The sequence below is a fragment of the Periophthalmus magnuspinnatus genome, chromosome 8 (assembly GCF_009829125.3).
Source record: "Periophthalmus magnuspinnatus isolate fPerMag1 chromosome 8, fPerMag1.2.pri, whole genome shotgun sequence".
In the NCBI taxonomy this organism is placed as follows: Eukaryota; Metazoa; Chordata; class Actinopteri; order Gobiiformes; family Gobiidae; genus Periophthalmus; species Periophthalmus magnuspinnatus.
This window is the reverse complement of record NC_047133.1, coordinates 27280888-27296661: the sequence shown is the minus strand read 5'-3', so window position 1 is coordinate 27296661 and position 15774 is coordinate 27280888. Positions and strand designations below refer to the sequence as shown.

The 15774-nt window shown below is 41.6% G+C and overlaps 2 protein-coding genes across 2 annotated transcripts; one reads left to right on the top strand and one right to left on the bottom strand.

Moving 5' to 3' along the window:
* Positions 1 to 1317: 1317 nt before the first annotated feature.
* Positions 1318 to 10837, bottom strand: tecpr1b (tectonin beta-propeller repeat containing 1b). The gene is made up of 25 exons (XM_033971500.2): positions 10733 to 10837; positions 9963 to 10195; positions 9707 to 9889; positions 9500 to 9622; positions 9309 to 9431; positions 8925 to 9099; positions 8658 to 8758; positions 8480 to 8581; positions 7638 to 7765; positions 6046 to 6602; positions 4694 to 4800; positions 4459 to 4614; positions 4008 to 4157; positions 3780 to 3937; positions 3320 to 3426; positions 3041 to 3134; positions 2870 to 2966; positions 2718 to 2797; positions 2586 to 2642; positions 2341 to 2515; positions 2128 to 2263; positions 1963 to 2055; positions 1782 to 1888; positions 1579 to 1698; positions 1318 to 1477 (listed from the first exon to the last, which is right to left on the bottom strand). Exons 2-25 carry the CDS (start codon positions 10185 to 10187, stop codon positions 1340 to 1342), a joined length of 3492 nt encoding a protein of 1163 aa, XP_033827391.1. The 5' UTR covers positions 10188 to 10195; positions 10733 to 10837; the 3' UTR covers positions 1318 to 1339.
* Positions 10838 to 11804: 967 nt separating this feature from the next.
* On the top strand, positions 11805 to 15768 carry bri3 (brain protein I3). The gene is made up of 3 exons (XM_033970768.2): positions 11805 to 12415; positions 13040 to 13148; positions 14538 to 15768. The coding sequence occupies exons 1-3, from the start codon at positions 12265 to 12267 to the stop codon at positions 14668 to 14670; spliced, it is 393 nt and encodes a 130-aa protein (XP_033826659.1). The 5' UTR covers positions 11805 to 12264; the 3' UTR covers positions 14671 to 15768.
* The last annotated feature ends 6 nt before the right edge of the window (positions 15769 to 15774 follow it).

The window sequence follows — 15774 nt, the reverse complement described above, 5'->3', positions numbered from 1 at the left end:
GTTGATTTTTCTGTTTGTAAATGGGAACAGTGTATTTGATTTAAGGTATGAGGTTTCATTTTGTAATTTAAACTGATTTCATTCAAACATATCAGTCACAGACTGAAAACAGTTGAATTGACACATAATGCAGATGTGAATTGTCCTAAATAGATTTTAAAACTGTAATATTTTTACTTCATATTGTTCCTGCTTAGTGTAATTAAATGAAGTGTTTATAATTACACATTTAATATGAAAATAAAGTAAAAAATTGTACTCAACATTAAGATATCTTTCATTGTACATTGTGATCTTTTGCATTTTACTCATCTTTCAATGCCACGTCAGGAGCACTGGAGTGTCCTGGATTTGTGGTTCTTAAAACTTTTCACACAACCACCTGCACCTAAACTCGGACTTCATCATGTCCAAATTAGGGCTAAGCCTGGTCTAAAATGAGACTAAACTGGATGAGGCAGTTCTAATGATTTATTTATTTATAAAAGGGACAGTGCATATTAATGAACATAAGATACATATGTATGTAGCCTAAAGGACTTTTCATACGTCTCATTGTTCACTAATTAGACTTCAGATGGTTGTTTTCAGGCATCTGTTTAAACTCTTAATTTAATACATACATGCATACAACCCCCAAAAACAACCCAAACATTTAGGCATGTTAATTTGAATCTTTATTTTGCTATTCAATGCCCTTGTAAAATGAATGCCCATAGCAGTGACAGGCTGGCTGTAGAGGATCAACAGTCTTTGCAGAAATCACTAGTTATTTGTGGGAGATTTTCTTATTGCTTAAGGTAATCTTGGTGACATTTTTTGACATAAAATTTTGTATTATATTGAAAGTTTTTGTTACAAATTGTATCACAGGAAGAATTATTTTATTTGTAGGATTAATATTGACAGGCAAGACATATGGACGAACAAACCCAAACAAATACATGAAAAATTAATAAATAAATAAAATAAATAAATAATGATAGATAACACAACATCAGATAACAGAACATCAGAGATAACACAACATCAAAAAAAAAACCTATAGTGCAAGATGAACATGTTTAGCTGTGTTTTTGTGATGCCAAAGCCTCAGCTCTTTTTACACTGTCCACAGGATTTTAAATAAAGAAATCTAAAGTATTGCAAAACCCAATCACACCTGATAGCTGAGACATTGAGAGCCTGCACATGCATTCGACTCTTTATCTACTCTTGTGCTGCACACTTGCAGGATTTCTGCCTTTGGAAACAGTTTCAACATTCATTCACTGACAAAGCTAAATTCAACAATCTCAGTGAAAACTTGGTCCATTTCCTTGGAGGAAGATGTAGGTGGTTACACGCCCACAGCACTGCCATTCTCCAGTCTTGGGAGGCGCTGCGGAACAGGGCTCCGTGGAGAGCCAGAAGGAGGCGGGTGTGTTCGAGGTGCTTCTGCTGAATTTCCTCGTACAGTGATGTGCTCCCATCCGCCCTAAAGGAACACACACTCCGATGCAATCAGCACTATCTTAACACTGGGTCAAACTGCCCTCCCAGAAAAGATGGTAAATTACTAATTTGAATGTGACATACCCCAATACCAAAGTCCCATGAATGTCCTTTTGGCTGCATTGGTCCAACCCCGACTCTGTGGCATATAGCCCCAGGAGACTCCACAGGAAATCCTGGCACCCCCTCTGCTATGGTCCACACCTGAGGGAAAACATTCAAAAGACATAATTTGTTTAATGTTCCAGTTGCACACTATCACCATGTCTTTCAAACTTTTGACTGACCTGGTCCAGAGGGCCCACAGAGACTTTAGTGACATTATTGGAGATGAGCTCCCAGGCCGAACCTTGAGGGTAACTTGGGGTCAGACCCTGTCTATACCACAGGTTACCTACATACAACCAAAATGTTATTTAATGCCAAGTGCCATGTGTTTGTAATATCTCTGAATGAGTAACTCCCTACTGTTTTCATCCACAGCAAACACTGATGTACGCCCCACTGAAAGTTGTTTAAGAGTTTGTCGAGGAGGAGAAGGAATGTGATACCAACATTCTCCTGCAGGTGGTGCAGAGATATTGTTAAGTGAGTGGACACTTAATAAGAAGCAGTTTATAATTAAAGTCTGACCAGCAGGGTTCTGAGGTGACACTGATCCTCTGTAAAACACAGACCCATCCTTGGCTATAGCCCACACCTGATTGGCTCCACCAATAGAAACAGACTTAAATGGCTGGTCTGTGCCCACATGCAGCCAGGAGCTTCCCTGTGGAGAAGAGACAAAACATTTCCAGTATCCTAAAACATTTGTAAGGCTTAGATTTTGTAAGGCTGTTTTTTTACAGCAGGGTTTTGAGGGCTCACTCCCAGTCGACACAGGACGTCCCCCTTCTCGCTGATGGCCCACACAGGCACATGCTCCATCCTGCTCTGAGCCAGACAGGACATCAGAGAGATGTCACTTAGAGGGATGGGCGGGACCTGCTGCCATGGTGCTCGCAGGGTGATCTTACATTTTCTGTAATCAAAGCATCTCAAACAGACAAGACCAGAAGATGCAAATACAATCACAGGAGAGCAGTGGGTACCTTATCCATCGTCGTCTCCTGACAAAGTCTTTCATAGTTTTGTGCCCATGGAATGTCCTAAAAACAGTTGAGTTAATTTGTGTATTAATTTCTTGTTCTTTTTCTAGAGTGTCAACTTGTGGGGCTACATACACGGGGAAGTCTGCTGCATATTGCCACCCTTCGTTGTCTGTGCCCCCTGGGACATTGTAGTCCACAGCCCATTCCGAAACCTAAGAATGATAACAGCTTTATTTTTATGTAGGGGGAAATATTTTTAAATGCACACCTTTTGTGATTCTTACCCAGGACCACTGCGGAGAGGGAGGGTGTGTTGTGCTTTTTGTGCATTCCTTTAGCCCACTTTCATCACTCCACATCGGGCGATCTGTAGGAAGTCCCCTTAAAAAAAAAAAAAAAGGGCCATTATTATAACTCAAAGAGAAACATAGTAAAATGTAAATATAGACTTGTACTTGTCTGTGTATCCTGTCATGGGGTTCCATCTTTGATTTTCATACACATACACATTTCTGACATCAGTCTGCTGCTGTATCTCAGCTGTGTCTCCTAAAAGCACATAGCTCACTTAGATTGTGTACACTTGTGATCTTAATGTACTTAAAATATGTCAATTTTCTGCTGGGAAGGGTGAGGGGCGCAGACCCTCCACCTAAAGATGCACAATGTAACTTTTCTTGGTAAGAATAAAGTTGGAATCAGCCATCCCTTAATCATTTAATATTAAGCCCAACCTGAAAACATGTAGACCCAGGCTGTGCCGTCCCACCCGACGCCCCACACGAGCCCCAGACTGTTAGACTCTACACAGCGTAGGTGTCCTGGGACCTGTCGCCAGAACCTGCAGCACCACAGGACAAGCAAGAGACAAGCAACATCCACATCACGTGTGTTAGTCACTGGTATTAGCTGTGTTAGTACGTTAGCTTTGGTTAGCTTATGCAAGTAGAAAAAGATTCAGCCAGAAGAAAGAAGTTGGGTACACTTTATAATAGATGCAAATAAATGAGTTTTATGCATGAAAAAGACCTACCGTAACTCATAATAACAAATAGTTCATTATAGTCTGCTATGAATGATTCAGTCTTAGTAACTACTTAGTCTAAATCATTCTTAATAAACAATTTGCTCATTATGAATCAAGTCTTTATTCATGCCATTTAGTATGAATAAAGTGCTACCAGAAAGTCTTACATGAGATCACAGGAGAGTGCTGTTGCAGGGGATTCCAGTGTGAATGAAGGCTCATGAACCATAATGTCTCCTTTTGAGGTGGTGGACCAAAGGGCGTGTCTGGATGGAGGACCGCTGATCCCTCGACATTCACAACAACAGTCAGACAACAGGGACAACTAAGGAGAGAAAAAGTGAATTATACATTCTATATGAGACCTTTTAATGAGCTCTTGTCAGGTGTATTACCCAGTCATTCAGGTCCTTTTCAGTTTGTGCAGCGAGAACCAAAGGCCACCTCTGCTTGATTCTTTGGGCAGTGTACACAGCAAAGGCATAGTAGCAGTCCCTGATGACTGGTACCAATGCTGTGATTTCATTTATAAATACTTGTAGGTACTAAAATACAGATACACACACACACACACACACACACACTTGATTATGTATAAGACAACTTGAAAACAAAAAGAATGTACAAGATATTTCACATGGATAATAGTTTTTGGTAGATTTTTGTCTGAATACACATTCAAGTTGTAACTGAAAATTGAATTCCAGAAAAAATACCAAATTACATTTTTCTGTTTTTATGTGAAGATGTGCTTAAAAATTACTATTAAAAGATAACAACATTAAATATTTTTTCTGGCATTTTATGAAACACAAACTCATTTCACTTCATTTCTGTAATACCAACCTTCTTCTCATCATACTGTGTGTAGTAGACAAAGAAAATGCTGTCTTTCTTGCCATCAGACTTGGTGGACTGCTCCAAAGCGACACTCACATCCACCCAGCGCTGAGGCTTCCAGTCCCTCCACCAGCGCAGAGTACCTTTACGTACCCATATGGACTGATGCGGAAATCAAATGACAGAGACAATAGTAAATGATAGCTGCCACAGTAGATCAAAGTAAATGTGTGAATCTTACATTGCTTCTCTCCAGGGGCTTTCTGCTGGTGGCATCTCTGCGTTCATGCTCTTCGCTCCAGGCAGCGGACTGGACAGGAGTGAGTGACACGGAGCTGGTGAGGATACCTGCAGGAAATTACAAGAATATTAAAGGTGCACTAAATAACTTTCTCCAGGGGGGTTTGCCACCTGCTCGTCACCATGAAGATGTTACTGTTTTGCCTGGAATGTTCCATAGTATGGCATAAATCTGTTGTGCAAATGCACAAAGTACAGGTGTTTTTGGAATTAAAATACCTTGAAAAACATCTGACCTGTAACTTAGCCTGGTGGCGTCACCTGCTTATCTTCAGTTTTGTCTCCAATGTGTAGACTTTCTAAGGTTATCCTGCTTTCTGCTAAGGGGAATTGAAATGATTTTTTACCAATTAAAGATAGTGTGTAGATGCTCTTTCCAAATTTACTAAACCAAACTTATGGATTACTTTGACTGTAATACAAATATTTTGTGGGTCAATCAAAGAGAAATGTATCCTTACAAAAGATCCAAAGGTTCACAAACTTACAATGTGATATCTTCTTGTGTACAAGTACTTTGAGTATTCTGTACAGTCTCTGTATTTAAGATCAGGCTTAAAACCTTCCTCTTCGGTATAGCTTATGACCAGGTTACTTAGTGAGGGAGTTAGGGAGTGACATTAAAACCCGGGATAAGTTAGGCTTCAGTAGGAGATAACTAGCTGGGGGAAGTATCGCAACCTGAGCACTATCCTCTGCTTTGTCCTATTTTCTCATCAGCAATGCTATTCACATGTTGTCCCCTGTCCCACTCCCCCTGTGGAGTGTAACTCTTTCAGATGCCCCGATGACAGCTGGACCCTCTCCTCCTCCCCGCCTGGCCCTCCTGCTCGCCTGGCTCTCCTCCTCCTCGCCTGGTCTTCCTCCTCCTCGCCTGGTCTTCCTCCTCCTCGCCTGGTCTTCCTCCGCCCCCCTCCCTCCTCCTCGCCTGGCCGATTTTTCTTGTTTTGTCTGATTTTCCTGTTTGTTTTTGTGTAGGCAGCACGGTGGCTGAGTGGCAACACTCATGCCTCACAGCAAGAAGGTTTGGTTCGATCCCCGGGTCGCCCAGGCCTTTCTGTGTGGAGTTTTGCATGTTTCTCCCCGTGCCTGGATGGGTCTCCTCCGGGTACTCCGGTTTCCCCCATCAACCAAAACATGAACGCCCTTCGAGACAACTGTTGTTGTGATTTTGGGCATTACAAAAATAAATGAATTGAATTGAATTGTACATTGGCACACATTTGTTTATTCGTAGTCATTCCATAAGAAAACTGTCTAATTGTACTACTATACATTTAGCTTATCTCTAACCTGTTGGACTGAGCCAGCTGACTTTAGACTCTGCCTCCACATCACAGCCTCCACCAGAGATCCAAGCCCATACTGGTCCATCTTCTTCTCCAACTCTTTGAGGATTCTCCAAAGCCAACACACCTGTGCTACTGTCCATCAAAGTGCTACCTGCTGCCAGGGCAGTGCGCACGGCTTCTGCCCCCTCCAGGTCCACGTTGCTCCAGGGCAGGTCACGTGAGGCATGATCTGGAGTGAGGAGTACAGGGGCAGGGGAGGGGTCAGGAGTGTCCTCTTGGGGAACTTCTAAAATAGAGGGTTGAGCTGTAGAAGTTTTGTCGCGGTCAGAAACCAGGCTGTTGATAAAGCTGTCACTGGCAGGGATAAACGGTCTAGGGGCAGTTTGAGGGGTATCTTCAGTTGTGTTCTCCCCTCCCAAAGGCACTACAGAGGGGTGAGCTGCTTCAAGGACAGGCGTGTCAACAGTGCTGCTCTGTGCTTCTACTGGACCCAGCTCTGAGTCTGAGTCTGTGCAGCTCAAAACAGAGCCTTGGGATGCCTCGGTCAGCTGATCATCTCTAGTGTAAAGACAGAAAAATGATTACAAACTTTATTCATCACTGTACAAACTGGCTTTTCAGCGACTAAAAATACAAGGACTCTCATTGTTTAAAACTGCAAAAATGGTTGGCATATTATAATAATGGATTAGTCTTATATAGCCTTTTTCAAGACGCTCAAAGTCACTTTACAATTTTGTGCATTATTCATTCATTGCATACTTGGTGTTGGTAAGCTACTATTTAAGCCACAGCTGCCCTGGGGTATACTGACAGAAGCAAGGCTGCCAATCTGTGCCATTGGCCTCTCCAACCCCACTCACACTTACCACTTTCATACTAAACAATGTGGGTGAAATGCCTTCCCTAAGGACACAATGACAGTTTTACTGAAAAGTAAGTGCATAATGCTTCTTTCCTGGCAGTTTACGTCACTTTAACTTTACTTAATCATTCAGAAAGTTTGATTTTATAAAGCTGGTCACATACTAGAGGAAAGATCATCTATTAGACAATGTGAATGAAAACACAGGGTTTCACTGTTGTTTGGTCATGGTGTCAGTAATGCCAATAATTGTAAAACTGTGAATTTCAATAACCATAATACTGCAACTTAAACTTGGGGCATACCTAATATATAATAATACTTTTGATTAATGCTTACACATATACAGTTATTTTACCCCGGTAGAGGTTAAATCGTAAAGCTTAACAGTGTAACAGTCTATCTATATATTTGCCTGACCAATAATTACTAGCAGCAAGAGTAATCATTTCAATCTTAAAGACAGGGGAATGCATTGCCTGTACAGCTGTAAAACTATATTCGAATCTGTTAACAAGTTGCATTCTCAGTTGTCAGGCAAAGTCATGCTATTTCTGTTAAAACCTTGAAAGCAGGAATGCAGATTTAAATGGCACTGTGAGTGGGATGCTCTGGTCACTACTCCAGCTAAAGGAGCAGGTCAGATGTAAGACAATATTTCAGGGAATTTTATGGTGATACATTTATGGGCTGTGTATTCTGAGAAAAAAAAATCAATGTGCACCAACCTTTGTGGACCAACTTCTTTTTTACTTCCCCATTGGGCTGAAATTGGGATCCAGCCATTTCCACTAGGCTCAAATGGAGTCACACCCATCCTAAAATACAGACCTCTGTCTTCACCCACAGCCCACACCTGCCAAAAAAAACAAAACAAACAAATCTCAGATCAGCATATTCACCATTATCCTATACAATGAACATGTTTCTGATCACTATCCCCATAGCAGCAGGACAGAAGCAACTGTTACTTTATAAGGTCATATACTGTAACAGTGGCACCTGCCACTTCACACAAGCCCTCTCCATAACCACAGGCCCTGAAATATGAAATATGGGACATGAAGATGACGGCTTGGCCAGCTTCTAATTAGGGAGTGTCCCATATGTCAGGCCAGTAGGAATACACTCTGAGATATATAAGGCTGGGGCCTGAGATGCAACTGCCGGGACATTGGCTGGAACGCTGTGGTGCTCAGATTACAGGGCTCTGGAACAGGAGGGTCTGAAGAGTGTGAGGTGCACAGGAGCAGGAGGTGTCAGCTGAGCTAGTGCAGTGCTAGCAAAGTCCAAGGCAGTGAGAGCAAGAGATACAGAGAGTTCCATTGACCCTGGCTACAAGCTCATCTTGAAATTACATACGGTGGGATGACTGCATAAGCCAAGCTTCTAATAAACAAGCATCTAATAAAAGAGAAATGCTTGGATGGTTTTGACCAATACAATTGTAATTATATTGCTGATTTTGTACTTATATACATAGCATGTGGTAGGTAAATAGGCATTTACTGTAAACATGTTTACAAGCATAATGGTAAAAAGTATAACGTTCGGCAGAAAAAGACTATACCTGGTCATTGAGGCCAACATCGACCATCATCATTTCTCCCCCAATACTGATCCAGCCTGAACCACAAGGATTGTGGGAGTTCACCCCTCGTCTGAACCACACCTGCACATGAACAGAAAAGTAACATTACTTTAACTTTCAAAACATAGCAGTAACCCAGTAATCACTGCCAGTTTACCTTATAGTCTTTAGTAACCACCCACACCACACTGACCCCCACAGATACATGCAAGACCTCTACTTCTTTTACTGGTGATTCAACTTCAGTCCATGATGTGCCTGCAAATTTTTTCACATAAAAATTCACAACCATTACCATCCATCATTACCAGCAGCAAACATTGTCATCAAGCTTATACACATATACATATATACATATACACAAAAGGACGAAGATGAAAACGTTGCCAATAAAGAAAATACAACAAATAACAGATAAACAAACCAGTTGGGCTGTCCAGGCTGAGGCCAATCCGGACCAAGAGGTTCCCATCCCAAAGCACAGCCCAGAGCAGGTCTCCAGGGCCGGCTGATAACTGAGCCACCTCCTTAGGGACCTCCACCTCCTCCCAGCTTGTGCCCTCTGGGACCCGAGGTTGAATGCCCTCCCTGAACCACACCTGAGCAATAGATTGAAAAATTGGTTCTTACAACAGGTACTCTTATTTTGCAATGTTAGTTGTTTACAAAAAGTCCACCAAATAGTTTACAGAGAGACTACATGGAACATTGCTGCCCCCATGTGGTCAGACAACGCTGGTGATTGTGCAATTATAAACAGGAATGCAATCTGATTGAGTTTGCGTATTATATTATAATTAGGACAGACCTGGCCCTGCTGTGACACTCCCCAGAGGTATGGGTACCTTCCAGACTGGTCACTCATCTCCCAGCCACCACAGCTGATGTCGCAAAGTGGCAGTGGTGTTTTTCTAGGGTTTTCCAGACGAATCTACAAACATATAATTCTAATTTTACTGTCTTATTTTATAATGAGTGCCATGGTAAGAACAGACCAACCTTTGCCCAGCTCCCTGGTGCAATGTATCTTCTGTAACGTATCCAGCGCCTACGGCGGACACAAGAATTCCATTTTTTATCTGGGGAAAAGTTAGCTGGAAAGTCTACAGCATACTCCCAGCCCTACATGGGAAGATGTGTGATTAAATTATTTATGTGGTTGGAATACACTTTACAATTAAATATATATTACTGTACTGTTCTTACCCCTGTTTCACTGGGTTCTCCACTGTAGCTTTGATCGACATACCAGTCCCCCTCCCATTCCCAGCTACGAGACGGGAGCTGGAAGCTGTGAAGAGGTTGCTGGTTCAATCCTGTTACGTCACTCCAAGGCCAGCGGTCAGTTGGCAATAGCACATCAGTGAAGCCATCCACAGGGTTCCACCTCTAAAAGACAAGGGTGTCAAGTGTTTTGATATTAATGCACAATTTATGCAAAGTTCATGGTGATTCTCTAAACCTGGTTTTCGTAGGTCTCTTCTCTGTAGCGAATGGGGGTTTCACTGGGCATTATATTGAGGTAAACATGATGGTCACAGCCTATGCCCCAACATCGGCCTTTTCCCGCAGACACTCTCTTCAGCTCCAGCAGCATATCATCAGCTCGCTCCCAGCGTTCGCTGGCTGTGGACAGGCTGTACACCCTGCCGTACACATCCACCGCCCAGAGCAGAGTGATAGGCATGATGATCCCTGGAAAGAGAAAAGTCTTCTTATAGCCTATCCACCAAATTTCACTGTATATTACTAAATCAACATACTGCAGACAAATATACTGTCTGAAACACTGTCCTTTGTATTTGGCCTGAGATGAACCTAAGATGAACTTATGCTGCTTTTAACTTGAAATTGACCGGAAGCAGTAATCCCTCCTTTTCTTAGTGAGCTTTCCACTCAGCAACTGATACTGCACTAATCCTCTACAGTCCCAAAGACGCTTCACTATTGATCTCAAGGCCAGTCTTGAGATCTTTTTTGACCTGAAAAATTATTATGGCCAAACCAAGTAAACCAACAGGCCTTTAAGATAGTGTCTTCCCACCAATGAGCTATTTTGATTTTGTCATACTTCATCTTGGCTGCGATGCACAGCTGAAGTAGCCCAAGCGCTGATAAACAGAACAGGTTAAATCCACAGTCCACACAGAGTAAAAGCTGTGTAAAAGCAGCGTACCTGGCTGAAGATGTCCACAGTCCACACAGAGTAAAAGCTGTGTAAAAGCAGCGTACCTGGCTGAAGAAATCCGAGCCGCGGTTGTCACGGGAGAAGCAGACGCGACATGATCCAGGTGGACTGGCTCCGTGCTTTACCTTTGAGGGCCATGGCAAGACATTCTGTTCAAAACACACAGGACGGAAAAAACACCAACATGTGTATTGATTGATCTGACAGCTAGCATAAATACGGACAGCTTTAAGCTGTTTACATCACTGGAGGAAAGCCTATTGAAGGAAAACAGAGCAGCAGAAAAATAACTTACATGAGACGCCTCCTCACTCACGAGGACACACTCCTCTAAGAGAAACTGTCCAGAACTCAGACATTACCACAACGATGTTAACTCTGAAGCAGAGGAATGCTCGGTTCAACTCTGAGTCCACAACAGGAAATGGAGGACGCGTGTGTGTGATTGGTCCAGATGGCACAGGAGCGTGAGACGCACTGGTCCCATTGGTCCAACACTCGACTCCCGGAATCATTTTCCGTTCGACTCCGCTGATTGACGTGCATATTTCAATAATTTATTCAGTATCAAATTAATTATTGAACTGCAAGATTGTCTTCACCTGTTTCGTTACAGTTTGGGCTTTTTAATCAGCAACTTGGCTACAACAACATGTACAGAGTCCCTCACGCATTCAGCACCCTGGATAGTGCACAGGACCTCTTTACTGGCACTTCTATTACAACCACAAGACCTAAAGAGAAACCATAAAGTTTGCATATGCAGCCGACCCAAGATAATAGGCCAATAGCCTATTTAGAAAGATCGAGATCATTTTCGACTGTCCTTCAGTTTCTTTAAGATTCATGTCACCTCCCTTAATTATCCCAAATCAGGGAATAATGTAGACCATAACTGTTATTATGAAACGTGAAGGCTTATGTAAGCTATAAATAAGTGGAGCACAGACAGAACACATGGCCCTTCAGTAGGCCTGTGTTGTTTCTGTGTGTACAGCCTATACTCCTACATTTTATCATCAACACAATGAATGTTGTATTCTTTAAGCTCCATACACGTGTCTGCAGCAGCCTAACCTATGCTGCATAAAGCAGCTGCAACAGCCCCATTTCTCTGGACTGTCGCTTTAAGAGGCATTTAGTTGCGCAGAGGCGCAACAGCAGAGCGTCACATGATTCTTCTCTTGTGACAAACCAGACAGAAAGGAAAAGCCAGAGTTCAACGTAGTTTCTGGGCGTTGTGACGCCTCTAAACTGTGTTTCTAGTGCCAAAGGACCAACTGTGTGGAGCGAAATGGAGCTAAGTTAACCAATAGACTCAGTAATTACATTCCGGACTTGAGAGTGGACATTTGGAGAAGATTGGTTGTTTTTTTTCCGTCGCAGCAACAGACAAAGTTGGCGCATGGAAAGAGACGAAGTTTTCCATTTTCGTTGCGTTTGTTGTTTGTTCCTGTCGTCTCTGCGTTACTTGTTGCATCAAAGACCAAATTTCACATTGTGTTCTAGTCAGTTGGTTGATTTTTCCAGTTAAGTGCAGTTTGGATCAGGAGACAACTTCCATCGCACAGCTGAGATGGTGGACAGTAAACCTCTGCTCCAAGACAGACCCCCCGCCTATAACGCTGTCCCAGGGGTCTACGAGTATGGCCCCCCACCACAGCAGAGCTACGGGGCCATTCCTCCCGCCATCCCTCCGCCGTACCAGTATCCCGAGGGGGGCCAAGGCAAGTGCCCTCCTGCCTCAGGGTCCTGTCCCGTCTGCGGCACAAGTTCACACAGAGCTCACTTTCGTTTACGACAAATTAATGTGTTTCCAGTGATTGTTTAAATATATCTACGTGTCAGTAATCAGTAGGCTCCTTTATGTGACAGGGGGTAGTGACCTATGGCAGGCTTCAGTTTTATTGACTTTTTTACTCGTAACTCCTCAGAGATAGGCCTACATATGTTTGCATCAGGAAGTTCTGCGGTTTTTCTTATAATTGTGGCCTTTTCCTGTTTGCTGCTGTTCGTCAGTAGGCCTACTATTTCTGTAGCCTACATGTGAATGAACTATGTTCCGTTATTGTTTATCAGCACATGCGCTATGGCCAAAGATTTACAGATAAGGGGTTCAAAGTTCACTGTGACATACTCCACAATTAAATATTAGTTAGTATAATCAGTGCAAGGTTTAGAATTACAGCATGCATTTGTATTGTGTATTTTTCTGAAGCTTTTTAGGCCTATGGCCTTTAGCATGATGCTAAAGGCATTTAGAGGAAGTTAGAGATAGACATAAATGATAGAGGCTATATATGTGACAAGTACCCAAATCAATTGTATTATAATTCCTTTTTTCCATTCAGGGTACCCCACGACCCAGGCAGCCCCTGCTGTGTCTCAGCAGCCCTACACTGGGACCTACGCCATTATTCAGCCTTCAGTGGTGGTGGTAGGCGGCTGTCCGGCCTGCAGGTGAACACACACTCACTCACCTTCCGATTAGGTTTTGTCTTTATGCCATATGGTACTGTTACTGTTTTTGTGATTGTTTTCCAGAGATGGGGTTGACTTTAAACTCGGTCTACTGTTTGAATCATGTTCACAGTAATGTGGCCCCTAGTCTCCACGTTGATTCAATAGTGCATTGAATAGTGAGTGTCTTTAGATGGAATGGAGACCAAACATCTTTCATTCTGCAGCTCAGTAATTAAAGTTAAATTTGAAAATAAATGTATATATATCTTTGTAGAAAATCTTTCATTAATTTCACTATTATTGTGTTTGGCCCTTGGCATATTCATTTTGGCTCACCAAGGGGAAAAAATGGGTTCCCCTAATTATAAAGTACAATTTTGTTTAAAATGGACATTGAAAGTTTTGAGTTATGAGTCAACTTTCAGTCAGCTGATATTATCTGCAGACATGTGATGACGGGGTGGCAATAGGTCATAAAATTAAAGCTAGTGACTTTTTACGTGCTCATTTAGGCAAAATGTAGACTGTAAGTATTTGTATTGTTATTTTTGTACTGAATATTTTAAATTGGTTTAATGAAATGTAGTTGTCATCTTAATGTAGAAGGATGAATGAGAGAAAATGTAGTCCAAGTTTTTGTTTCAATAGAGGCCATACCAGTATGATGGCATTGTAAATATGGAGATCCAGAGAGCTTAGTAACACTGCATAACTTTTTTGGAGGTGGCATGTCACATTTGCATGATTCCATGGAAATGGATATCTCCATGAAGAATGTATAGTTTTAACTTTCTAAGTTTTATGCCATGCTGTGGACTATAATAGTCAAAGGAACAGCATTTCAAGCAGGTGGAGTCCCTCCTCTAGGTCCATTAAGATCAATTCAGGTTTGTGGAAATGCAACCCTGAATCAGGAATCAGAAGTCATCAGGAACTCAAATATTACTTCATTATTCACACTCTCAGGCAGTGCACCCTTTACATCCCAGACCTGTTCCTGTTATATCTTCTTTTTCATACATGTGTGTAATACTACAATCCTGTATCAATTTGCCCTGATAGTTTGTAATCTTATTTCTAAACCATGGAACTATTGGTTTTCCACACTCTTGAGTCCTCAAGTAGTTATTGGTTACAAAGGGACACACTTTTGAATGCCTCCAGCTGATTTTGTAGCTTGTTGCAGTCATGGGACCATGTTTTGTGCTTATTTACAGTAAGGATTAAAGCTGCTGCAATAGCCTCAAACTATTAGGTGCTGTGTACCATCTGTTTATGTGTATAGTTTTACTTTAAGTGTAAGTCTCTTTGACAGCATTTTAGGTTTCAGATAGTCTGATTGCAGTATCTGTAATTGTCCTGATGACCTGCCCATATTTGTTGCAGAGTGGGCGTACTGGAAGATGATTTCACATGCCTGGGCATCCTGTGTGCCATCTTCTTCTTTCCCCTGGGGATCCTGTTCTGCTTTGCACTACGCCAGAGAAGGTGCCCCAATTGTGGGGCCACTTTTGGTTAGGGGGACCAAATTATTTCTAACACGCTTTTGCTCATGTTTCAATCCACACAGTTCAATGTGTCTTCATTTTGTAATCTCCATGCTTAGCTGCCAATGTTATTTACAACATATCATAATGAATTATAACATTTTGAGCATTTTATGGTATATTCATTTGCTAGAGATTACATCTAGCAGTGCCTTCATGTCCTGCAGATCATTATCAGAAATTCCACTTGTTGCCAATTGGTTTGTCGGTTTAGTTTAGTTTAGGTTGAACAGATTACACTTGTTGTACATCATATACCTATTATTTTGGTAAATGTTTATTTCATTTTGTGCTGTCTTTACTGTATTGAGTTTTGTCTTAATTACAGTTTGCCACTGAATTATTTTCAAAAGGCTAACATATATAGCAAAAGATTATCTTTGTATAGGGACTTTCCTGAATGATAGGATTTACAGGAATACCATTTATAAATTGTGTAAATATTTGTATATTTTTATTGTTCTAGGGGGCCATATTTGCACTGATCATTTGACAAATAATCTGCTAGATTGTGCTTTTCCAGGGCCAATGCAGACCTCAGGAACATACAATCTGACAAGCTCTCAACTTCTACAGCCAATCACTGTTGGACATTTTCTTAAGAATGCAATTTCTAAGTGGAGCCTCATGTGAGGTGTTCAGAATCACTGCATGTGAATTATGTGGAATTTTTTCTAATCAGACAATCAACAGAGAGTCTGTCCCTGTGTTTGCATTTTTTCTGTAGTCAGTGTCTTCCATCATTATGAAATATTATGAAGCTGTCTAGATATGGGGAGGGCAAGAATTGTAACTCTTAGAGCACTGCACTTGCCATTGAAAATTTTATATACAACTCACTGTAATTAAAGTATGCTGTTCAAATTGTTTGTCTTACTTTAGAGTAAAACAATTGATGTGTTCAGTGAAATTCCATCAGTTCAATCACAATTTCATACATGTATAGAAAGTGGAGGAGACAATGCAGAAATAAATCTTTATTCTTATATGCAATATTGGGCTTAGACCTGAAAGGTGCATGTCCTGGTAATAAAACACCATGTGTAATAATTAAAGCTAAAATAATTGCACTATAT

What these genes read in the sequence shown, in the direction of transcription:
- bri3 (XM_033970768.2), top strand. Translation starts at nt 12,265, where the DNA reads ATGGTGGACAGTAAACCTCTGCTCCAAGACAGACCCCCCGCCTATAAC. An exon ending in GTATCCCGAGGGGGGCCAAG is followed by an intron (nt 12,416 to 13,039) that starts GCAAGTGCCCTC and finishes TTTTCCATTCAG; the next exon opens with GGTACCCCACGACCCAGGCA. An exon ending in GGCGGCTGTCCGGCCTGCAG is followed by an intron (nt 13,149 to 14,537) that starts GTGAACACACAC and finishes TATTTGTTGCAG; the next exon opens with AGTGGGCGTACTGGAAGATG.
- tecpr1b (XM_033971500.2), bottom strand. Translation starts at nt 10,187, where the DNA reads ATGCCTATCACTCTGCTCTGGGCGGTGGATGTGTACGGCAGGGTGTAC. An exon ending in AAGAGACCTACGAAAACCAG is followed by an intron (nt 9,890 to 9,962) that starts GTTTAGAGAATC and finishes CTTGTCTTTTAG; the next exon opens with AGGTGGAACCCTGTGGATGG. An exon ending in CCTCTCCGCAGTGGTCCTGG is followed by an intron (nt 2,798 to 2,869) that starts GTAAGAATCACA and finishes TATCATTCTTAG; the next exon opens with GTTTCGGAATGGGCTGTGGA.